General features: G+C 39.9%; 1 protein-coding gene and 1 long non-coding RNA gene across 2 annotated transcripts; one reads left to right on the top strand and one right to left on the bottom strand.

Annotated features, from left to right (window-relative positions):
- The first annotated feature begins 8,617 nt into the window (after positions 1-8,617).
- Positions 8,618-22,472, top strand: LOC114840663. The gene is made up of 3 exons (XR_003782777.2): positions 8,618-9,265; positions 21,939-22,029; positions 22,227-22,472. It is a non-coding gene; the product is annotated as an uncharacterized LOC114840663 (long non-coding RNA).
- Positions 12,781-18,027, bottom strand: LOC114840710. Its single transcript, XM_029124818.1, has 2 exons — positions 17,934-18,027; positions 12,781-13,982 (listed from the first exon to the last, which is right to left on the bottom strand). Exon 2 carries the CDS (start codon positions 13,944-13,946, stop codon positions 13,077-13,079), a length of 870 nt encoding a protein of 289 aa, XP_028980651.1. The 5' UTR covers positions 13,947-13,982; positions 17,934-18,027; the 3' UTR covers positions 12,781-13,076.
- Positions 22,473-26,784: the final 4,312 nt, after the last annotated feature.

Here is a 26,784-nt window from a genome sequence, read left to right as displayed (position 1 = left end):
AACGCCGAGACAGAAGCTCAACAGCCATCTTGGTAAGACAGACTTTATGATCAAATATTATGATGCTTAAAATTATAGATTTGTTTAAGGAATCTACTCAAACTAGCAAATTCTTACTTATAGATGAATATACACTCACACACACTCTAAACTATATTTCAGTTAGTATTACTTTACACTTCATTGTATTACTTTACACTTCACTGTTTTAATAAGAAGGCAACATGGGTAAAAACCTAACATGCTCAATCAATTCTGACTGTCTGGAATGTTGCTACACACAATAATACCAATATCAGTAAGTGACTTGGTTTGCTTGTTTGAGGGATTTTTTGACAAACTGCACAATCAATGTAGAAGCAATAATCAACCATAGACTAAATTCCTGGGGGGAAATGTTCATAGAAGGAAAATTTGGCCTCTATAAATACAACTAATAACTTTTTTGTTAATATGCTGTAAATCAAACTGTTCGTTTCTGTCCCACTTCTGCATTTCCAAGACTTGTAAGCAGTGCAGATCCTAAGTTCATTCCACATGCGTTCTATGGAAAAACATCTGACCCTAAATCCATTTCATGGTATATCCTTTACCTAGTAGCCGGTCCAAGGAAATTGTTTCTGACTAACGTGACAGACCTAAATTCATAAAATATGGATAGTAAATATCAGCTGACCAGCTAGCCACTTACCACAAGTAGGTAAGTAGCTCTTGCATCTAGACAAGACAAGGGTATCCCTGATGCAGATTGCCTCACCCCTCCCCCCGGACGACGTCAGCCCAATATGCACTGCCCTACCAAACACCCCCAGGACACAACCGGCAATGGCATGGGCAGTGAGGGCACTCGGGAGGCTGGCATAGTACTATTTTAATGTCATCTGTCCATAGCATCTAGCTGGTCTCTTTACAATCCACTCCCTCTCCTCCATGTTATGTGCCCATGTAAGAGTGGCAAGAAATGCAATGTAGACTAGAGTGTTTCCTAAAATACATATCAACCTTCCAATCCAAGTGCCAATGCCATTCAGCAGACTCCAGGCAATTATATTTGTTTGATCAATTTCACACACATTAACTTGAAAAGAAAATAAAGCCAACTGCAGTATTACTTTTTGTAACAAGTATTTTCCGTTTATCTTCATCAATGGAGACAACAATTTTGGAGGTGATGGAATGTCTGTGGCAGACTGTTCTACAGTATAGTGTGGGTGTGTCTGACTGTATTACTGTTAGACTGTTAGTTACATTTGCCTTTTTTGGTTTAAATATTAAACACACACTTTCATGTTTTGTACAGATACCTTCAACATCTTGTCCAGACAACAAACTCAGGATGATGTACATCACAGAACTTGCTGTTTCAATCAATGTCGATCAGGAGCAAGCCCTACGCAATCAAGGTTTCAAGTCAGATTATGATGATCTGAACCAAGGTGCAGGAGGAAACAAGGTTTACCTCTGGTACAAGAAAGGCACATGTGATCCCATCACCAGATTGCAGGTTGCATTCATGGATGACATGAACAAGGGTTTGAGAAATGCAGGTTATATTCCGGTAGATGGAAACCTCAACGCGGGGAATTGTGGAGATGGCATCTTTCTCTGGTACTACAAAGGTACAACTGAATATGACAACCCTATAGTGGAACTCAAGGTAACCACATATGTGGAAGATGAAGCCCCATTTTTCAATAATGGCTGCAAACGACTGGCGTCTGATCTGAATCGCAACTGTTGTGGGAACCAAATCCATCTCTGGGCGCTGAAAGAGAAGAAAATGTACATCTCTGACATCACTGCCACCACGAGTTTTGGAACTGATGATGATCTTTTTAACGATGGCTACACCCGTGTGGATGAAGATGTGAATCGAAATATAAGAATAACCTCCGGCTTCATCTGGTATCGTTGTTCTGAATCGGCCCAAGAAGGTTTTAGTGACCCGAATGTCTTTAATAACAACAAAGAGGAGGAAAACCTTCAGCAAAGGGGCTATACCAGTGTTAGTGCTAACCTCAATGAAGGAGCAGGAGGCAACCAGATCTATCTCTGGTACAAGAAGGGTTCAGATCATCCCATCTCAACCCTCACTATGATCATGGTTGGAGCAAAGGGTCCTTATGAGAAGGCCGGCATCAGTGTCATTGGAAAAAGTCTGAATACAGGCAACAATGGCACTCCGTTGTACCTGGCATTCCCATGAAAGCGGGAGGGGTTTCATTTGATGTATGACAGATGATTAGTATTCCTGTCAAAATAGCTTTGGATTACATAGTTAGCCAAGCATTACAGAGCTTAGCATTACATAGCCAAGATATCACAACACCAATACCACGTAACTTCAAAGGCAGTTAAACTCACTTGATGCAGTAATGATTTTAGTCACTAAACATAACCTACAATTGTATCTGAATCTTCTAAATCACATTGTAATTGAAATATCTATGTTGTTAATGCTTCTGCTTTTTGTGATATGGGACAACGTGCATTGCCAGCAAATAAACCATCATCCATATCAGTAATCAGCTTGCTCTTTTCTTACCAGGTCTAATAACAATATTAAGTTAACAGATGGAGACCTCAAGATAATCTCTAAATATTATGCCATTGACATTAGATGGTTATTACTTAATTCTCCCATTTTAATCAGGGACAGACAATATCAGTATATTTATGTTCCAAGTCAAAATGAGAATTATTTTAGGACATAAATCAAATGAGAATTATTGGTGTCACTGACACCCATGCAGATTCATCCCGAGAAAAGTTCATCACAGGATACATTCACAGCATTAGGTTCTGGTAGGCCAACACATTTTACGGTAACCCCTTTTTTGGATAACTGGTGACACCGGGATTTGTAATAGTAATAGTTCACACAGCAAAATGCCCAACACACAAACTGAAAAAGAAAGATAAACTACTTGGCAACGTGTAGATGTCAATCCTCTGGTCCTTACGTTAAAATGGTATATGTTTTTATTCCACTTCTCGACTCCATTTTTGTGGTAATGCCGCAATTAACATTGGTAATAATTTTGTCTAGACCAGACGTTTCCATATATTTTTGTTACCAAGACATTTTAGCTCAAAACCTTGTTGCCTCTGTCAGGAGATGGAGAATTGGACATGGATAGCCTCTTCATGATGGTGTGTCATGAAGGCTCATAAAAAAAAACGAACCTTTAAAAAGTGGAGATTTTAGTTTTGAATAAACTTTCAGTTCCTGACTGGTTGGATGTTCAAGGCACAGTCTTGTATGGAGATGTAGGGGAGACTGGGCAGTGTTGTAACACTGGCTTAGTTCTGATAGTTTGACCAATCAGAAAAGAGCAGCAATGACATTATCAACATCGTACATTCCCATTTTCTGTTTGAGCTCAGAGGAGAAGTGGCATGTCTCTGTGACCAACATTGTGGAATTTATGACCAAAAAACACATTTTCTCTAAATCAATTTGTGGGGGATAGTTGTAACAGTTCATTTAAAATGTTACAACCATCCCCTTATGACTGCCATCTACATTTACAACAACAGAGAGAGTGATTGATGTGACACAGGCACCTTCAGGAATACAGCCCCACCCCGCCACACACACACAAACACACACAGCAATTGTTTTTATGTTAAAGTTTAAACTTTCAGTTTAAATTGTTAATTTTATTGAAAACTGTTTATTCTTTATTCTTCAGTAAAGTTATTGCATAAATTGAATAGTTTGGATCTTATTCCAGGAGTGTGGTCCGTTTTAACAAAGGAACTCTTTGTATCTGACATTAAGTCACATCATCTGTGATTGTGTAGTAGACTGTGACGACTGCGCCCTCCGCTGCCTCTCCTCCACCTGCAGCAGACAGGCTCCAGCGTTCGACGTCACCGGCCTTCTGACAACACCGTCCATCTCATTATGCATTTCACCTGTGTCTTGTTTAGCGCACCTGGTTCTCATCCACATCATTCCCCCCAGTATATATGTTCCCTCTGCTTCCCCTGTCTTTGTGTGTTATTGTCTCTCTTTATGCAAGAGTACTGTTAAGCTTCGCCGCTGTCTCTTTAATTAAACACTGCAAATACACATCGCCTCGTTCTCCTGCTTCTCCTTCCCTCGAGGCCATTACATAGATGTCTAAGGGAGTATTATTTGTAACAGACAGTTTGAGAGATCTAGCACGAACCACCACTATGTATCAATAGGTGCTTTTAAAGGAAGTGAAAACTGGGCGACTTTGAGTGATACATCTGTCAAGACCTGCATGTATAAAATAGGGCCCAAAATGGGCGATAGAAAAGAGGCAGAGTATAAATCCAAGATATGCGATGCGATGCACCAAAGAAGCGTTTCCTCTATTAAAAATGGAGAGAAACAATGGAGTGGGTCTTCTGTATGTGTCCCTGTGTCTGGACCATTTTTATGAAAGGTTCTGTACCCACAATCTCTGCCTGAAAGACAACAACAGACCCCCAAATAAAAGTTATGATTGGTTAAGTTGGGGAAAAAATTGTTAAGTTAAAGACACTCATATAGAAGTATTTCAGGAAATCTGGTGAGTATAGTAACAAATATTCTTGCACACTAGTGATGCTTGCAAGTGTTATAATTTATAAACAAATCTGCAAAGTTACGGTCAAAGACCTTCGTCAGGCATACTGTTTGGGTGTTTCAGACTTAACCAAGAAACGAAACCGAAGTCAGACACTGTTGAGAAGACAGATTTATTCATGGTCTTAGAGAACACAGACACACAGCTTGTTCCGTCCTCAATCGTTTTTACAAACTCTGAACTCCCCACAGAAATACAGATAAACGTTATATGCACAGAGACACAACATCGTTTAGAGAAGGGAATTAACTTCACCAAAAGTTATTCTAATCAACTCTCACAGTTTATTATGCCCTGTCCATAGCACATTAGGGTTGTGCGGTCTACCTGTAATATTGATATTGCAAGATGCCAAAACATTTAAATGCTACAGTATCATATTTCTTCTATTTTTTTGGTACACATGAGGGTGCTGTTCAGCTACGTTTGGTAAATGTCGACGGCAGTTCAGCCTGTGAGACAATTTGCACCTCACAGGTGGGATAAATGATGAGCGTTGTAAAACTTATTGACAAGCGGAGCGGTAAGAGAGAAATCTGGCACTATTTTGCATATAAGTCGAACGAAAAAGGAGAACAAATAGATCTAAATGTACCTGTCTGAAACAGATGCTTGAAGGCGTGGCGCCTCAGGGAGGAATACGCCCAACCTGGCTACACATCTGTCCCTGACTCATCCTGAGTTATACAGGGAATTGAAAGATCGACAGGTCAGAATATCGCGACACGTTACGGATAAGCGGATGAAGATGAGATGAGGTCAGAATGATAAACTTTTCAAGGAAAGTGTCAAGACTACTGCCTTGTTATATTACAGTTTTTCCCGATTGCTATACATTGAACAATACAAAAGTTACATTACATTAGCAAAACTCTTAACAGTCAGCAAAACGTATTCGAACCAAACTGAGTCATTTCTCATTGCCTTCACACAAAATGCATTCAATGAACACATTCTCCCAAATCAATTAACTCTTTTCTCATTCATACTCCACCATCTACAAAACAATATATTCACAGCACATGATTTCTTAAATGCTTACACAATGTTCTCAAAACTGTTAAAAACACATTCAAAACAGAATGATGGCAACTGTTGTGCATTTCTGCAGTAACCAGATTGCAATATAAAGAAAATGTTGAATATTTGTTAGGAAATGTTAATAATGTTCGAATATTAAGTCAATCCAAACACAGTTGATTGCAGTTTCAGCTGAAGACCTACCCAAGTGATGTACACTGTGCCCTCTGAGAGAAAAGGTGAATGTGTGAAATAACTCCAGTATCAATATATCCAGGTAAGATGTCTGTTCAATAACCAAACAGGGTACACATCTACTCAAGTACTGAAAAAATATAGATTTACTGTTTTTTAGAGAGTAATGGAGATGGAAGCCAATCAAACTGAACATTAATTAATCTTTGTGAATGAAGCTGGATTCAACCTGGCAGAAACGCCGCATGGGAAGAAATGTGATTGGTCAGAGAGGATCTAACATCACAATGTGTGCAGCTCTGTCCAATGATATTTTGCTGTTACACATAGGCTACTTATTATACCATACTTGTTGATGTCATTTGTGATTGCAGCCCTGGAGTTTGGGGAAATTTGTTTATTGTTTGAACATATTATTTTTCAAAAGTATCATTTACTATATGCAAAGATGTAGATAAAATAAAGAACATTCCTTCAAATTGCTGCATTTCTGATTCATTCTTAATCCGTATACATTAGTAGTCAGTAAAGTGAGGTGTTTTTCTTATTCAATGAGCAAATACTGATTCATGTGAAAAATCTTTTTTTTTTAAATGTAATCTTTTTTTTTAAACTGTAATACAAATTGTAATGCATTTAAATACCTCAACGTTTCTATTGTGGAGAAATACCAAACTCACCAAATATGACAGTAATGTGTTAATTTATCAGTAATGTGGCGAATGCATAGCTAGCCCGAGCTGCTTGACAAAACCCAAACTCAACGTGATCAAGTAGACTTGACGTTAACTCATCCATGCATTCAAGAGTAACTATTGTTCAATTAAAAACGTAACTCCATGAATACAAACTAAAATAAATGACGAATTTGCATAATATAAATATACCATGCAGGGCACTCTTCATCTTCTGTCATTTAGGCTACAACGTGTTTTCTCTTTAAATGCACAAGCTTTGCAGTCAGGCTCCAGTGTCATGAGAGTTCTGCCCTGTAACTTTTGCAACCATCAGTTTTCGTTGAATACTTTAAGGTAAAGTGGTCCAATACTTTTCTCTTTTTTGACAGGGTTGCCATGTCCGCTTTTATATGTGACTTTGGCTCTCTTTTTTTTCAGAAAGTCGCAAATTCCAATAAAACTGTAACTTCCCCATCTACTGTCTAGCCGGACAGCACATCTGGGCTACTACGCCTACTACTATAGCGCTGATTGTTTCCTCTTCCCGAATTAGCTCAGTGGCTAGTTCAAACAATTCACTTTTGTTTGCAAACAACGGCAAACACATAAGTTAGCTTTGCAAAAATGTTGGCTTTAAATGTAACCCCACCTGTAAGAGAAGAGTTTTTGTACGTTCCCATATGGAAAATAAATATATTTTTGCAATGCAAAATGTATGTAGAATGTATGCTGAATATGTCCAATACATTTAACTTAATTCAAAATACATTTCAGGTATCAAAATGTATTTCACCTTTTATTCTGAAATGTATTTAAAAACGTATACATACATGTATCTTTATTCAAAATACATTTCAGTCATCAAAATGTATTTCACCTTTTATTCCGAAATGTATTTGAAAATGTATAAATACATTTCAGTTTTGTCCTAATGTATTTCACCATCAAAAATGCTCTCATTACAATTGTAATGTATTATAGAAAATACATTACAAAATTTATTTTGAAACCCATATTAAAATGCACTTTTCAGGTCCTGTGAAAGTAAAAAGATGAAATGTAATTACCGACGTATTGATTATATCACATTTAGGTGTTGAAAGCCATTTTATAGATGTGTACATTGCCAAAATACATTTAATCTTAGTCGCAAATATAGTCTAACGTACTAAGGTAAACTTGGTAATACTTGCCTCTGCTATCATACTGATCCATTTTTGGAGTAGTGGTTAGCGCGCCTGACTGTGTAACATAAGGTCGAACATAAGGTAAACTTGGTAATACTTGCCGATTGTCCGATATATTTAGACATGCATTAAATACATTTTTTACAAATATATTTAAGCAGCCAAAACACTTTGACATATATTTACAAATGTGTTTGGAAATTTAAAAATGTTGTGTTTTGAAATATTTAAAATACATTCATTTTCTGTATGGGTTTTTGTACGATTTCTTAACATAACTTCAAAGGTCAGGTATTTGTCCCCATTAGAGCAACCGGCTCTCCATCCTTAAATAGTACACCTATTGAAGTGTGTGCGTAAAACTGTGTTGCATTTTTGGGCTTCGTCTGCAGCTCCAATATGCTTGTTTTGGGCTTCTTTTGATAGTCCCGGTTGATTGTTTCTCTTGCGAAATCTTGCAACACTGGTTTTTGGTCGTACGCGACTTACATTAGGGATGTCTGTGAGTAAGCTGTACCCCGCCTCCATCTGTCGGGCTTAATATTGATATAAAGCATGGTGAAAAATGACATTCAATCATTATTTATATGGATGTTTTTTTATTTGCCAGCAAAGAAATGCATGATTTCCATTGTCCTGTATCACAGAAAGCAGAAGCAGTATCAACAATAAGTTGACTTTTCAAATACAATCTGTTTAGAAGATTCAATTTCGGATTATGTTAACTGATTACAATCATTAAATCATAAGACTGTTTAACTGCCTTTGATCCACAGGTTTTCTTTAACATGTTACTTATTTGATGTCTTGGACGTCTTGGAAGATTGCACCCAGTTTCAAAAAAGTTGGGACGCTGTGTAATATGGAAATAAAAACAGAATGCAAACATTTGCAAACCATTTAAACCCTATATTCTATAGAAAATAGTACAAAGACAAAATATCAAATGTTAAAAATGATTACAGTGATAGACTGGATGGCATGGTCTGAACCCTTCTTGTACCAGGCATATATCTGGTTGCCTTCTGTTCCATCATTAAGATTAACAACAACACAGGTATAACTCTGTTCCTCAAGACTTTCCTCTTCCTCGTGGTTAGTGGAGACATCCAGGAGATTGATGCTTTGGGACTGTGTTAGAGAATGACGATACCAAAGAAAGACAAAGCGTCCTCCTGCATCTCGATTCACAGTTTCATCCACACGGGTGTAGCCATGGGAAAAATACTTGTTATCAAATGCAAAAGAGGTAGTTGCCTTTATTCTCAGAGATGTACATTTTCTTCTCTTTCTTCACCCAAACATGGATCCAGTTGCTTTTAGCTTTGCGATTCAGGTCACACGCCAGTCGTTCCCAGCCATTCTGGTAATTTTGGGCTTCATCTGTTGCATCTGTGGTGACCTTAAGATCCACTATAGGGGTTGTCATACTCAGTTGTACCGTTGTAGTACCAGAGAAAGATGTAATCTCCTCCAGCCCCAGCGTTGAGGTCTCTATCCACCTTATGGTAACCTGCGTTTTGTGAGAAAAATGTCTGATGCAACAATCCTTCTGATCACATGTCACTTTTCAGATGCCGAGGTTACTCTTCAGACAGTCACAGAAGAGGTGGTGGTCCCATCCACCAATGGGGTGTCAGATGAGAAGGAAGTGTTGGAACACAATGGTACAGGTATGTTACTCCCTCAGCCAACATTACATTATTTGCTCTAAATCTCCTATGAATTAGATGACATAAAATATACATACCAAGAGGTTACGTTCCCCATTCTCTCCCAGGAATGTAAATTCCATCAAGCAGATTGGAATGCACCCGCTTGCTTAGCGTAGAAGAAAACCGAGCATTCTTGTGGTTTATTGTTTCCAGAACGATCCGTGAGTCCACCGGGAAGAGACAAAGGTTCTCCAGAATTGGCTTTTTGTCATTTGGAAGAAGAGGAGGAGGAAGAACACATTGTTGAAGAGAATGAAGAAGAGGAGATAATAGAGAATGGAAAAGAGGTATGGCAAGCCTACTCAACAGACTGATGTTGGCTTACAGAAGATGTGTAGATAGAACAAAGCCTCAGTAAAACCGTTAATCTGTCATACCTCATTCCCATGGGAACCCCAGCAGCAGAAAAACTACCGTTGTTGCCAGTATTCAGATGTTTTACCACATGGATGTCGTTCTTCTTATGAGGTTCCATGTTGACAGATCAGTGAGTCAGGATGGGATGGTCTGACTGACAATTGTATCTCTGTTTCTCCTCCCTTTCCTTCTGGATATTCAAAAACGTATCATAGGTGACAGAATTGAGGCCCACTTATAGGTCCACTACATCACTAGGTAAATCTGCAACAGTAGGTACGTAATCTGAAGGTTCCCTGCATATCTCTGGTTCTATGATATTATGGAAATGTTTCACTATGACATTTTGTTGGCTAACCACTAAAGTAGAAATTCTACTTCTGTTGAATTTTACTGATGTGTTTTGAAAATGTAGCTTATTAGTTTGGGAGGTATTTTTGCTTCACTTGCACCCAGCTCAATGAACCCCTTCACTACCAACTAGGCTTTCCATTGGCGTACTGTATGAATCCCACCACATGCTGGGCCTGTGTGATGGTGACAGAAGGCTGGCTGCAGGTTCTGCTGAAACCAGCTGAGATTAGGTTTCCACAGTAAAATGTGAATGTTAACAGTTTTAAATGTATTTAAACATACCATGAACTAATCCTTATGTTTGATTTGGGTTCATGTCCAACCTACTGCTCTCAACAAACTCACCATTTCTAACCGGGAGCACCCCACAATCCTTGCCATTTCAGAGTTGCTCTGACCCAGTCGTCTGGCCATAACAATTGGGCCCTTGTTAGCAAGCAAGCAAGTTTATTACTATAACACAATTCATACATAGAAGAAATGCAATGTGCTTTACAAGGAAAAAGAGAAATATATATAGAAAAATACAATAGCATAAAAACAAATACTCAAATGAAAACATCAAATCCACATCATAATAATAAAACCTAGAATAAGAAAATAGCAATAGTTAAAACCGGAGAAGACCATAGTACGCTATAAAAGCTGTAAGGCTAAACAATGCGGTTAAGTAGGCATGTGAAAAGAGAAATGTTTTCAACCTGAACTGATGCGTTTGGGGTCTAAGATCTTCTGGTACTTTTGTTAGTCGCTCAGGTCTGTACTCCTGCACATCTCTCCTGCATCCCATAAGTTGACTAGAAACAATGACAGTTCTCTTACCATCTAATCTACCCAGACCTTGACATGTGCCCTTGTTAGGAGATGATCAACATTATTCGCTTCACCTGTGAGCAGTCATAATGTTTTGGCTCATCAGTGTAAATTCATTAATTTACTAATCTTAATCTGCATAAAGGCTTAAATTGTCTTGAGGGGCGTTGTGATGTCTTCCACTAAGCTACTGTCAGAAACAGAATGACAAAACTAATCTGATTGGTCTACTGCTACTCTGTCATACAAGTTAAACTCCTCCCAGAAATGCCAGTTGCAGGCAATCACTATTGTTGCCTCTATTTAGATTTCAATGCTACCCTTCCTCTTTGTTGCAGGGGTCACCGAGACTAGGACTACCTGCAATGGTCTCGTTCAAACTTCCACCAGGAGGCCCCCATTAAGATGACACAGCCAACCCCTGAAAGGGGGTTCTGTGATTGGCTATTCCCTTCTCCTCTTTGTACTGTAATAAAGCACTGTCCAATGCCCCAAACACTTCTTCTGTGTCCATTCCCTCCGTCTTAACCCCACTATGCATCATAACATAATAATAATAATAAGCATGATTTGGCTCCAGATTGCAAAATTGCAGCTTTTCATGTGTCTTGAAATCCTAGGGGAGGACGTGATACATGTGGAAACTGATAAATGTTATGCTGCATTGAACAACAAGATGGAGACAGCCCTTCTGAAAGAGGGTTCATCCCAGAGAAGATGTTGAATGGCGACAACCTCCTTTCACCTACCAAACACTATATCAAGCACACAGATGTTATGATGACTGTTCTCTGCTAGGAGTCTGGATCTGAAAATAAACCTTAGTTATTGCCCTAATAGTGGTGATAAGTATTTTCTCTGACCTATCCCGTTTTGATAGATGACCAACAGGGTTTTGCAGAGGCCATATCTTAAACCCCAACAAAACAGGAAGCCCTGGATGGACACTTAGGAAAACCCATGGGAAGAATAACCATGGGAAGATACTTCTATTAGATTTGATTTAAACAACAATGACATTGTTTCACAGCGTTTTCTGCTCATCTCTACTTAGCGTGCAAGTCATTCTGGAATTCTGACTGCCTCCATGCTAGCTTGCCGGTATGGGTGTTTGTAAGTGGTTTGACCACTCTGACTGGACCGTTTTTTTAAGGTCCTGAAGAATGGGGACATACTGCAAGTAATATGAGTTTGTATAGGGTTTGTGTTGACATGTTGAAGGATGGAAATATAACATTTTTGCATTCTAATGAAAGATAATATGATTGTAATAACAATGGAATTATAGTGATTCACAAACTGCTGTGCCCATCAATTATTTTGGGTTCATACAAAAGTGAACATGACAAAAGTGAATCATAAAATGCAGCATTTATTTTGGTCGAACGGAGGCCAGGCAAGATTCTTTTGTCAATTGGAGAAGCTGCACATTCTCTTTCATCTGTATCACTAAGAGACACAATTATCGCTCCTCAAGCCTATAGACAATGGCAGATGGGAGCAAGCAATATCTCAGGGAGTTCCTGGTTTCTAAATTCTACACAAGTCACTTACTATCTGTTAGAATGATAAAACAAGTGTTCACTAGTCTAGTGTAGGAACTCATTTTGCCATCTATATGGCTTTTTATTTATTTATTTATTTCCAAAATGGCCACCCAAAAGTGAAAATGAAAGGTAACAGTGTCATTTTCTTAGAATGGGAGAATTAGGTTTGAACACTACAGTAACTGTTTTTGCAGTAATTAATCTAACTTCCACAAGGTGGTGCAACATTAGAGCTGTATAAAGTGAACTGTCCCTGTTTCCATCTGTTGAGTTGTCATTGATCAGGCAAGGAGAAAAAAGACTGACAATGATTATTGATATGGAACTTTTTTTTATTTGTTAGCAAAGTAATTCATGTTGACCCATATCACAAAAGGCATAAGCAGTAACAACAACAACAATATAGATATCTCAAATACAATCTGTTTAGAAGATTAAATGCAAGAAATGCATGAAGACTGTGTTAAACTGACTTGATCCACAGGTTTGCTTTAACATGTTACATGGTATTTGTGTTGTTGTGCTATCTTGTACTAAGCTATGTATTGCTACGCTAATTTGACAGGTATACTGATCACCTGGCATACAGAAAATGAAACCCCTGATCTCATTGGTATGCCAGGTACAAGGGGGTGCCATTGTTGTCTGTATTCAGATTTTTTCCAATGACATGGATGCCAGCCTTTTCATAAGGACTCACTTCTTGTTGAATGATTACAGTGATGGTCTGGATGGCATGGTCTGAACCCTTCTTGTACCAGGCATTTATCGGGGGGCCTCCTGTTCCTTCATTGAGATTAACACCAACACAGGTATAACCCTGTATCTGAAGGCTTTCCTCTTCCTCATTGTTAGTGGAGACATCCAGGAGATTGATGCTTTGGGACTGTGTTAGAGAATGACGATACCAAAGAAAGATAGAGCGTTCTCCTGCATCTCGATTCACATTTTCATCCACACGGGTGTAGCCCTGGGAAAAATACTCGTTATCAAATGCAAAAGAGGTAGTTGCCTTGATGTCAGAGATGTACATTTTCTTCTCTTTCTTCACCCAAACATGGATCCAGTTGTCGTTAGCATTGCGATTCAGGTCACACGCCAGTCGTTCCCAGCCTTTCTGGTAAATTTGGGCTTCATCTGTTGCATCTGTGGTGACCTTAAGTTCCACTATAGGGTTGTCATACTCAGTTGTACCTTTGTAGCACCAGAGAAAGATGTTATCTCCTCCAGCCCCTGCATTGAGGTCTTTATCCACCTTATGGTAACCTGCGTTCCTCAAACCAATTTGCATTTCATCTGTGAATGTAACCTGCAATCTGGTGATGGGATTGCTGCTTCCCTTCTTGTACCAGAGGTAAATATTATTTCCTCCAGCACCTTTGTTCAGATTAACATTGATTATTTTGAAACTTTGGTTTCTTAGGCCTTGCTCCTGTTCAGGATTAATGGAAACATCAATATCTGTGATGTACGGCATCCTGAGTTTGGTGTCTGAAGAGGACTGTGTAGGTACCTGAACAAAACAGAAAGCAAGTTGTTTGAAATTTAAAAACGAAATAGAAACAAATTAAACTGATGTAAATACATAAGTCAGATACACATAGAGTTAACTAAAAATAGTAGACAACTTATCAAATGTTGAAACTGAGAAATGTTATTGTTTTTGGAAAACTACATGCCCTTGAATTTGATGCCAGCAACATGTTTCAGAAAGGTTGGGGCAGGGGCATGTTTACCACTGTGTTGCATCAACTCTTCTTTTAACAATACTCTGTAAGCGTTTTGGAACAGAGGAGACCAATTGCTGTAGTTTTGAAAGTGAAATGCATTCCCATTCTTACTTGATATAGGATTTCAGCTGCTCAGCAGTTCGGGGTCTCCTTTGGGGTATTTTCTGTTTTGTAATATGCCAAATGTTTACAATGGACGACAGGTATCGACTGCAGGCAAGCCAGTTTAGCTCCCAGACTCTTTTACTACGGAGCCATGCTGTTGAAATATGTGCAAAATGTGGTTTGGCATTGTCTTGCTGAAATAAGCAAGGCCTTCCCTGAAAAAGATGTCGTTTGCATGTAACGGCATAGGTTTGTTTATTTTACCTAATATCAAGGTGTGCATAATTATTAAGCAGCTTCATGACCTCAGGTAAAATGGGCCAAAAAACTGATTTAACTGACACTGAAAAGTCAAAAATTGCAAAATGCTTTTCAGACGGAAGCAGCACTCTTGAAATAGCTAAACGATTGAGGCGTGACCACTAGACAATTAAAGGTTTTGTTGCAAATAGTCTACTGGGGTGCAAAAAAAGCTTTGAGAAGAAAAGACGCAAATTAACTGCAAACGACTTGATTAAACGTGAAGCTTCCAGGAACCAATTATCCTCCAATGCAATCATATTCCAGAACTGCAACCTGCCTGGAGTGTCCAGAAGTACAAGGTGTCAAATGCTCAGAGACACATTTTTATTTGTCAGAACACAGGACAGTTTTCCACTTCGACTCAGTTCATCTAAAATCAGCTCGTGCGTTTCTGGATGTTTTTGACATAATAATGAACCCAAAATCGAATTATGTTCAAAAAACGTATCATGTTTTGTGCATTACGGGTAATGCATTACATTGTGAGCATATATTGCATTATGCATGCAAAAACTATTATGATACTAGCAAGTTTAACATTTTAGGCATTTTATCAGATCCTGTAGAAGCTAATAATGTAATAACCACCAATCATGTAATAACTGCTAATATTGTAACAATTTTAGCATTTTATGTTACAAGTAACGTTAGTGAAATAACATGCCCATATATATTTGAAAATATATGCTTAGCAATCCCATATGGAAAATACATATATTTTTGCAATGCATAATGTATGTAGAATAAATGATGAATATATGTCGAATATATTAATCTTAATTCAAAATACCTTTCAGATATCAAAATGTATTTCACCTTTTATTCTGAAATGTATTTAAAAATGTATACATACATTTAACTTTATTCAAAATACATTTTTGCTATCAAAATATATTTCAGCTTTTATTCCAAAATGTATTTAAAAATGTATACATACATTTAACTCTATTCAAATATATTTCACCATCAAAAATGCTCTCATTACAATATGTATTTCCTATAGAAAATACATTACAAAATGTATTTTGAAGCCCATATTAAAATGAATTTTTCAGATCCTGTGAAAGTAAAAAGATGAAATGTAATTACCAACGTATTGATTATATCACATTTAGGTGTTGAAACACATTTTATAGATATACAATACCAAAATAAATTTTCATCTTATGGTCACAAATATATTCGAATGTATTAGAGCAAACCCGGTAGGACCACTACTTGTCCCTCCAAATGAAATAATCCTGTTTGGAGTAGTGTTTAGTGTTAAAAGAAGAGTTGATGCAACACAGTGGTTAATGTATTCAGGAATATATTTTCCAAATGCATTCAAAAATATTTGTAAAATACATTTATTTGACATTTGGGATTAAATGTACACAAAACTTTTTGAGCGTAATGTAAGAAAATTATTCAAAACTATATTTTCTGTGGATCGAAATGGTGGACTTTGAATAAGCGAATACAAGAGAACACAATCTTGAAAGCCATGTAGATTTTAAATGATGTCTCATAAAATTGTAATCATAATTAATTTGGAATTAAAATTGCCAAAGCTGCAAAGGACTGGACGGCAGGGATCCTGATTTGGTGGTAAGTCTAACCAAGTAATGCAACATTTGTACTGCGTAGTCCAATGTCCTAAGATTCAGGAGTCAGGTTTGGTGTATTCATCTGAACAGCTTTTTCAGAAATAAATCTACAGTGATGGTATTTGTTACAGGAAGTGTAATGGCTAATCAATAAAATATAAATTCAGTGATTTGAGTGTATTATTACATTATTAGTACAAGTTATGTTCACCTACAAATTTAGTTTTTTCTTCATCCAGTTAAGCAATGGGTTTAATTACTATTAGTATAAGTTTTTGCAAAATGATGCATTAAACCTAAAAGTGATAAATTATCTGTTTGTTTTAATTGCAACAGCAAGTTTTGTTTTGATAGTAAGTTGGTAGTGTCACGGAACGGTGAGCAGCAGCGCCACCGTTCCGTGCACCCTCAGTTCCAGTCACATACAAACTCATCCCGGACTTGTTTCGTGTCATGTCCTTCATCATTCACACCAGGTCCCATTTATCTCGTTAGTATGTGTTTAAATGTTTCCCTTCTGCTCATCACATTGTGGATCATTGTTGTTGTCCTGTCTTTCGTTTAATGTAAGTAACTTATATCGTTACTTGCATTCGTTTTGCTGCTGAAGTCAGCCTTTTCTTTCGTTGTTTTTGTGCTCAGTGTTACTTTTGTTTAAATTAAAAAAATCAACACCGACTACCTCTGCCTGCGCCTGGTTCTCTGCTCCCGCAACACCGCATTCATTACAGGTAGATATCTAGTTAAATGCATAGCCTCATGCTACACTAGCCAGCTATTTAAGCATCGCCTGCTTTAGGAAACGTTTCCTGGCTAGCCTAACTAGTTAGTACAGTCTAAGTGCCTTCTTTTAGGCAGTAATGCATCAAACTGGTGTGTTGGCACAGAAGAGCTAAATCAAAGTGATGCGCCCAATTTACTGCACGGCTGTCGGATATCCACAGCCCTACACTTACCGCCAAAGTAATAATAAAAAAACGGGCCACTGGTAAGATTTTAACTTCTAAACTTTATATAACTATCGTTTATAAATACATAAATTAACGCATAAAATCTGACTTTTTGCGACTTTACTAACACAATAGCCAAATACATCCAACTGGGGGGAAAAAATCCCCCAAATCCTGAAGATGTATTACATTTAAAATGGTAAAACACCGTAGTGGAATTACATTTTTTATTATTCTTTCACTTATTGGATATTGTGGGTTACTGTGTGTAAATAAAGCAGGTAAAGGTCTGATTAAATGTGTTTCCATTTCAGGAAACAAAAGGTGAACATTTTGCAAGGGTTTGCTGAGATTCTATTCCCACTGTATATGTATATACAGCTCTGGAAAAAATTAAGAGACCACTGAATGAAGAACAGAAGTGTTCAATTTGCAGTGGTCTCTTAATTTTAACCCTTCTGTTCCTCACTCAAAACCTTCCTTTACTTTTTTGGAAAGGATAGAAAAAAGTGCAGTCGTCTCTGACATTTTTTCAGAGCTGTGTGTGTGTGTGTGTGTGTGTGTGTGTGTGTATATATATACACACACACACCTATAAACAACGCAATGGAATTACTGAAATAAATCAACTTTTTGATGATATTCTAATTTTAGGACCAGCACCTGTATACAGTATATATCTATTGCAGTATTTATTTATCTTCATGTAAAACATAAAAATTTGCTATTTGATTCTTTAAAGAATAATTCTAAGCATCAAAATCTGATAATAAAGTCTCTGTCTTACCCAGTTGACTGAACAGCTTCTGTCTCAGTAGTGTGTGTTTGCAGAATTTCTCTGATCTATCTTTCAGCAACATTTATACTAACACAAACTGAATATTGATGAACTTGCTGTGGAGGTGGGTTGGTCTTAAGGAATTGCAAGAACATCTTTCTTGGAATACATTTTCTGACTCATTCTATTGAAATTGCTAAAGTCAACCTACAGTAAACAGTTTCAATTGTCACAGTCAAAGAACAATTTATTGACTAACCTATTCATATTAGGATGGTTTTAACGGCTGATTGATGTTGTCTTTTCAAAGACAGGTATGTGTTACGGACTGATTAAATCCAGGTGTACATCTGTTATGACAAATTGACATTAACTGAGACAACATAACCTGTCAGTGTCTTTTTTTATGACAACACGACAGTAACCAAGATGACATAACCTGTCATAAACATGGACCTAATTATCAAACTTGAAGAAACTATTTAGCCAGTATTCTGTCTGCCATAAAAGGAACTTTTGGTGATCCTGAGACTGGTGCTCATACTCAGCATATTGAGCATGCATGGCAGAAATACAAATTGGACATATGGAGTCATAAAGGTAATCACACTCCTGAGTCACTGAAGATTCACCTCAAAATTATAGTGGCACCACTGGTTAGCCATTGACAGGAATGCAAGACAAGAGGAAGTTGAGTAGAAAGGCAAAGTCAGAGAGCGAGACAGACTCTGAGGAGGAAGTGAAACCGTTTAAGTCCAGAGCAGAGAGAGTACGGGGGTATGAGGAGAGGAGCAAGAAAGTGAACAAACAGTGAGGTTAAAAGAACCAGGAAGAAAAGGTCAGACAGTGCTAAAGGCAGGTTAGGTGAGGACACAGGGTCAGGGTCTGATGGGAGTGACACTGCGAGAGACAAAAAAATAAGCAGAAAAAGGGGAAGCTTGTTGCGCTGGGTTTCAGCTGCCTCTCTTTAGAGTGGGAGGCGGCGAACCGCGGTATAAACCACTGGGGCTGGGAGACATACAGGCGCTGGTAGATAAATTACCCCCGATGGGCGAGGGAGGTGAACTATGGTTGGCGCAATTTGACAAACTCACAGCCGGTCAAACGTTGGCATTGGGGGACTGGAGGGCAGTAGCCGCCCGAGCCATGTCCGCCCAGGCTATGAATGAGAGAGAAAAAGGGGCCGCCACTAGGTGGAGCCCTGACAACACCCCTTTCAGTCAGGTGGTCGGACGCATAGCCGCAGCTTTGAGGGAACGATTCCCCTTGCCGGCTAGGGCCCCCGGTACCCAAGTTACCTTGGGAAAAAGACCAACACCCTAGACAGTATCAACGGGGTCCTGTTTCAGAAAAAAGGGGGAGATAGGAACATCCTCATGTACATAAGCGTAGGATTTGACAAAATCGAAAAAAGGCACCCCACCTGTACACAGTACGCCGCGGGGGTAGCGAGACTCATTCAAAAATGTGCACACAGTGATGGGACATCAACTTCAGATACTCACAACACACAGTGTAGTGGCATATGTAAACTCACAGATGTTCACCATGACTTCCCTCAGGCAACAACACCTAAGTAAAATTCTCGGGGCTCCAAATTTGACTTTCACACACGAGGGGATAATATATGGCAGACCGGATGGGGACGGGGGCTACCACATGAGTGCGCGCAAGAGGTAGTGAGGGAGGGTAAGACACGAACCGATCAGGAGGCAGAACCGATTAAACACGAGGTGGAGATGAGAGAACTAGCCGAGGCCCTAGACCTGCCCGAAAAGGTAGCCATCATAAAATGCAAAGGACATGATAACTCAAATAGTGCAGTAGCTCAGGGAAATCAAGCAGCAGACACAGCAGCGAAACAGGCAGCAGGGTACACTCCGCGAGTAATGATGGTAAGAACAGAAGAGGAAGTGGGGTGGGGAGAAGGCTCTGAGAGAGATGAGCTAGTGAGACATCAAAAGGGGGCTTCCCCACAAGAGAAAACAATTTGGCGACAGAGAGGAGCAACAGAGACGAGAGGGCTGTGGAGAGGGCCAGACGGTAGAGTAATACTTCCACCAGCCATGCGGGGAGATACATTTGCAGAACCCCATGGGTTGGGCCATGTAGGGCCGGCTCAAATGTTAAGAAACTTGTGCCATTGGTGGCACCCGTTTATGGTAGACATGGTACGCAACTACACTAGGACATGCACCATCTGCACTCACCACAATCCAAAACCGGAGATGGGGGCGTTCCCCATGACAACGAGACCTGGACAAGAGATAGTGATAGACTACACAGACATGGGGGAAACAGTACGGGGGTGCCGTTACATGTTAGTGTGTGTGGATGTGTTCACAGGGTGGCCAGAAGCCTGGCCGGCAAGAAGGGAGGACAGTCAGACAGTGATCAAGTGTTTAGTGAACCAGTACATTCCCAGACACGGCTTCCCAGAGAAAATCAAGTCAGACAATGGGACTCACTTTAAGAACATTGATTTACAGAAGGTAGAGAGCTTATTGGGCCTAAAACAGTATACCACCCACAGTCTCAGGGAAGAGTAGAAAGGATGAACTAAAGTTTAAAAAACAAGTTGGCTAAGATATGTGCACAGACTAAATTGAACTGGAAAGATGCTCTTCCACTGGCATTCATGACGATTCGATGCTCGTTAAATTAGACCACTGGGTTCACCCCATACGTGCTGCTGATGGGGAGACAGTTTCCAGGACCAGCCGCGGGGCCTGCGGTCCCGGAAGGGGAAAAGTGGCCCAAAGATCACAGTGTGTATTTTGATGAATTGCGAGCTCTCGTTTCAGAATTCACCAACATTCGGAGAAAGGAAGAACCTGCACCCGTTGGACCAGAACCTGCCCCAGGCGGAGTGGGTGCTCCTGAAGGTCATCAAGCGAAAGTGGTCGGAGCCAAGGTGAACAGGTCCTCATCAGGTGGTGGAGAGAACAAGCCATGCGGTCCGCCTGAGGGACAAAGGAGAGACGTGGTACCATTGGAGCCAGTGTACACCAGCGCAGGAGCCAGGGAGGTCACTGACGGACCTCATCCAAACCGGGAAGGAGGAGCTTGCCCCAGTGTGGACGGAAGGAGGACCAAAACCAGTCGGACCGGTGCCAGGAGCGGACCCCAGGATACTGCGGGACTACGAGCGAGAGAAGAAGACAAAGGACGGCGCCAGGGGAATAGCCTTTTAGGGGAAGGAACTGAAGAACACTAACAAAAGGGGTATAGGACACCGAGTGGCTCCTACCACTCGTACCAAGATGACAGGGTTACAGAGAAAGGTCTGGGGAGATGAGAATAGAATGAAGTGGTACATGGACATTGGTGGAATAATGATGTGTGTTGTATGTTGTTACAGGTTTCCCAGGTTGGCATCGGGTCTTCATTCCCCCAATGACTTCGTTGCCAGCCTTCTCATAAGGACTCACTTCATGTTCAAAGATTACAGTGATGGTCTGAAATCTTCTTGTACCAGACACATATCTGGTTGCCTTCTGTTCCATCATTTAGAATTAACACCAACACAGGTATAACTCTGTTCCTCAAGGCTTTGCTCTTCTTTGCAGTTAGTGGAGACATCCAGTTGACTGTGTTAGGGAAGGACAATACCAAAGAAATACAAAGGCTCCTCCTGCAGCTCGATTCACATCTTCATCCACATGGGTGTAGCCCTGGGAAAAATACAAAAATTCAAAAGAGGTAGTTGCCTTGATGTCAGAAATGTACATCTCTTTCTTCACCCAAACACGGATCCAGTTGCCTTTAGCTTTGCGATTCAGGTCACACGCCAGTCGTTCCCAGCCATTCTGGTAATATTGGGCTTCATCTTCTGCATCAGCAGAAGATCCACTATAGGGTTGTCATACTCAGTTGTACCTTTGTAGCACCAGAGATGGATGTAATCTCCTCCAGCCCCTGTCTTGAGGTCTCTATCCACCTTATGGTAACCTGTGTTTTGTGGGAAAAGTGTCTGATGCAACAATCCTTCTGACCACATGTCACTTTTCAGAGGTTGCTCTTCAGCCAGTCACAGAAGAGGTGGTGGTCCCATCCACCAATGGGGTGTCAGATGAGAAGGAAGTGTTGGAACACAATGGGACAGGTATGTTACTCCATCAGCCATTTGTCAACATTACATTATTTGCTCTAATAAAATATACATACCAAGAGGTTACATTCCCCTTGCTATTCCAGGAATTCTCTTCATCCTGGACTTTAAATTCCATCAAGCAGATTGGAATGCACCCGATTGCTTAGCGTAGATGAAACCCAAGCACTCTCGTGGTTTATTGTTTCCAGAACGATCCGTGAGTCCACCGGGAAGAGACGAAGAAGGTTTTCCAGAATTGGCTGTTTGTCATTTGGAAGAAGAGGAGGAAGAGGAGGACATGTTGAAGAGAATGAAGAACAGGAGATAATAGAGAATGGAAAAGAAGTACGGCAAGCCTACTCAACAGACTCATGTTGGCTCACAGAAGATGTGTAGATGGAACAAAGCCTCAAAAAATGTGACATTTCACACAGACAGGGGTTCTTTGTGATCATCTGTCAATGTTTTTTCAGATTTCCCTGGATAGAGAGATGTGTTAGAGCTCTCTGACTACCAAGCAGATCCGTTTCTAACATCCTCAACCCCCCACACACCCCAATTAGCTGCATCTCAGTAACTGTAATTCTGCTCTGGACTAGAGCCCATGATTGAAGTTAATCAAGTTGATCATCTCCTAACAAGGTCTGGGTAGATTAGATGGTAAGTGAACAATCAGGACAAGAGTAACTATAATTGAAAATGTTCGAACCTGACCATTAGCTTTTCTTGCAGAGGACGAATCAGAGATCTCCTTTCAACCAGGTGACATCATACATGCCGTGGAGACGGTGGACAAGGCCTGTTCCCAATCAATCAATCAATCAATCAAATTTATTTATAAAGCCCTTTTTACAACAGCAGTTGTCACAAAGTGCTTTACAGAGACACCCGGCCTTAAACCCCAAGGAGCAAACAACAGTAGTGTTGAATTTCAGTGGCTAGGAAAAACTCCCTAGCCAACTATGTGGAGACAATCTAGACAGAAATGTTAGATTCTGTCCAAGTTTGGTCCATGATCAAAATAAATGCAACCAGAAGCCAAGGGGGAGCCATCTTTATTCAGCATGAGTCTATGATGTTGACCTTCCAGTTCTCATTTCTATATCTTCCATAATTACAGAGTCAACACAGTCTTTTATGACAGGATACATAGGAGGTTGCCAGTGGTCATAACCAACCATTACACATTCCAATACCCTCCAATAAGAAAGGTTTATCCTACAACAGACCCTTGTATGGTATGTTCCAACCTATGGTCAATGGACCTATCCATATAGCCTATGTCAGTCACATGGACCACTCCTAGCAGGAGGTATGGACAGAATGTGTGGGGCCCATCTGTAACAGGCAACACGTCCTATCTATTGTCCTTTGTTCAGAGTTAGTCAGCACATCTGTGTTGTGTTTCTCATGCCCATTTCCTATCAAAAACACACTCAGGGACTGGACACTTGTTCCCTTACAGTAAAACCATCATAGTCCACATATTACACACACAGAGCCCTTACACGTCAGTAGACTCACAATGGACAAACTACCATTGGATTCCATGATTCATTACTCCCCTTCTGCCTTGGCTGTGTTGTGGTGGAACCCAGTGTCTCCTGTTCTAACCAGTTACAGACTCCTAGCTGGCGGAAACACAGTTGAAGACCACCGACACGCCACTTCCTTCCCCTCACAAGAGACAGGAGAGCGAAAGAGAGGGACCAGCGGACGGCAGGCTCAATGTGCTCCTCTTCCAACAGCCTGCTCTTCTGATGACTGTTGTTACTATAGTACGACTAGCTGTCATTTCTTTGGTACATTGAACTGTGTTTTCCATGTTAATGAAAGAGACAGTCTTTGTTCTTGTACTGGTGTTAATGTGGGTGTTCTCTGTGTTTCACCAGAATATTTTTTTTCCCCAAGCAGCTTGGTATTTCTATTTCTGATGCTAATTATTAGCATTATGTTAATTTAACTGATGGTGAATCAAACTGTCTTTTTAAAGTGAGTTCTTTTTGAAGTCACTTTAATACACTACTCTTGTACATAAGAATGTATAGTTATATGCATTTAGGGTTCTTTTTGTTTCCATTCTATAAGTGGGTATGGTTTGTATTTCCGGCATTTACTACACATTTACACACAATAGTATGTCTTTTAGAAACGTTGTATTTTTAAACCAGCTCATATACATTACAAATCTTGTTTGTATTTGCTATTACATTAAAAGACAAATAACATTTTAACATCATATTTCCCTAACCCTGAAAATAGCAGAAAACACAAAGCAGAAAATAACTTGAAGATATAATATCATAAAAACAACCCACTGAATTTATTTTTCTTTATTACCAGTTCACAGATTACTTTGTCATCCCAATCAGTGCTCTTGAACTGCTTTTCGGAAACAATAGGAATAATCCAATTGAATAATCCATAAATGTATTTTTTTCCCAAATTAATATGCAATTTTTAAAAGAAAAAAAACTATATTATTAATATTTTCCTAATACATTACATTCATTTGTTTCATGTTTTTTTTTCTTGGGTGGGAGGGGGTATGACAGTGGGTGCAGCGACCGGGTTGGCCGGTCATGAGGGGTGCCCAGAGTGCCGGATGCTATGGGGTGCCACCTCCATCGCAGGACCCCCACGGAGGCTGACCCGGGAGTACAAACATGGCATCCGGCCCAGCAGGTGCCGGAGAGGAGAGTGCCCCGGAAGTCCCTGCCCTGTTCCCACTGTCCAGTCTACGGCGCCGGTGCTAAGCCTCAGCCAGCCACTTCTGGTCCATGTTGGTTTGTTGGGGCTCGGCTGTTCTGGTTGCTGACGGTGCTTCAGTGGACCACCGGGTTTGGTGGCTGCCGCCATTGGTTTCTCCCGTACCCCGTCCCCAGCCCCTTCAAGTGTCCTGTATTCTTTGTCTTGCGGCTGGAGCCATGCCTTCGGGGGGTACTGTCACGTTCTGGCTTGGCGCCCTGCCGGGCCAGTGAATCCAATGCCTTCTCTCCCTCAATTCATCAAGAAAACCTGTTTTCCCACGGACCCTATTTAAGTTCCAGCTTGCCCAATGTTCCCTGTCAGTCTTTTTTTATTTTTTTGGGTGTTTCCATTTGTAATGTTGTTCTGTCCTGTGTAGTCTTTAGTTTTGTTCCTGTTAATTCAAGTAAAATGTTCCTGCGGTCTCACAGCAAATGTGTCCTGCCTTGATTTCTACATCACACCCCCAGACTTACACATCACACATGAGACATCAGACGTGTAATTGTGAGGGTGTAATGTTGAAATCACATTTAGTTGTTTGTTGAATAGACAAAAACCCATTGTTTTAATTTCAAAACCCACTTGCACAGTGCTAAAAGCATTGTAAGGTTTTTATTTTTATTTATTTTTATTTTTCAGGTTTAATTAAGGTCCTGAACAATGGGGACATACTGCAAGTAATATGAGTTTGTATAGGGTTTGTGTTGACATGTTGAAGGGTGGAAATATAACATTTTTGCATTGTTATAAAAGATAATATGATTGTAATAACAATGGAATTATAGTGATTCACAAACTGCTGTGCCCATTAATTATTTTGGGTTCATACAAAGTGAATCATAAAATGCTGCATTTATTTTGGTCAAACGGAGGCCAGGCAAGATTCTTTTGTCAATTGGAGAAGCTGCACATTCTCTTTCATCTGTATCACAAAGAGACACAATTATTGTTCCTCAAGCCTATAGACAATGGCAGATGGGAGCAAGCAATATCTCAGGGAGTCACTTACTATCTGTTAGAATGATAAAACAAGTGTTCACTAGTCTAGTGTAGGAACTCATTTTGCCATCTATATGGCTTTTTTTTTTTTTTAATAACCCTGTTCCTGAAGGCTTTCCTCTTCATTGTGGTTAGTGGAGACATCCAGTTGATTGAACCATTGGGACTGTGTTAGGGAAGGACAATACCAAAGAAAGACAAAGGCTCCTCCTGCACCTCGATTCACATCTTCATCCACACGGGTGTAGCCCTGGGAAAAATACTTGTGATCAAATTCAAAAAAAGGCAGTTGCCTTGATGTCAGAAATGTACATCTTCTCTTTCTTCACCCAAACATGGATCCAGTCACCTTTAGCTTTGCCATTCAGGTCACACGCCAGTCGTTCCCAGTCATTCTTGTAAAATGGGGCTTCATCTTCTGCATCTTTGGTAACCTTAAGATCCACTATAGGGTTGTCATACTCAGTTGTACCTTTGTAGTACCAGAGAAAGATGTTATCTCCTCCAGCCCCTGCTTTGAGGTCTCTATCCACCTTATGGTAACCTGCATTTCTCAAACCAATTTGCATGTCATCTCTGAATGTAACCTGCAATCTGGTGATGGGATTGCTGCTGCCGTTCTTGTACCAGAGGTAAATATGGTTTCCGCTAGTGCCTTTGTTTAAATCAACATTGATTCCTTGGAAACCTTGGTTCCTTAGGCCTTGCTCCTCTTCAGGATAAATGGAAACATCAATATCTGTGATGTACGGCATCCTGAGTTTGGTGTCTGAAGAGGACTGTGTAGGTACCTGAACAAAACAGAAAGCAAGTTGTTTGAAATTTAAAAACTAAATAGAAACAAATTTAACTGATGTGAATACATAACAGTCAGACACACAGAGTTAACTAAAAATAGTAGACAACATATCAAATGTTGAAACTGAGAAATGTTATTGTTTTTGGAAAACTACATGCCCTTGAATTTGATGCCAGCAACATGTTTCAGAAAGGTTGGGGCAGGGGCATGTTTACCAC

The sequence above is a fragment of the Esox lucius genome, chromosome 13 (assembly GCF_011004845.1).
Source record: "Esox lucius isolate fEsoLuc1 chromosome 13, fEsoLuc1.pri, whole genome shotgun sequence".
NCBI classification, from domain to species: Eukaryota; Metazoa; Chordata; class Actinopteri; order Esociformes; family Esocidae; genus Esox; species Esox lucius.
This window is presented reverse-complemented; position numbering and strand designations above follow the sequence as displayed.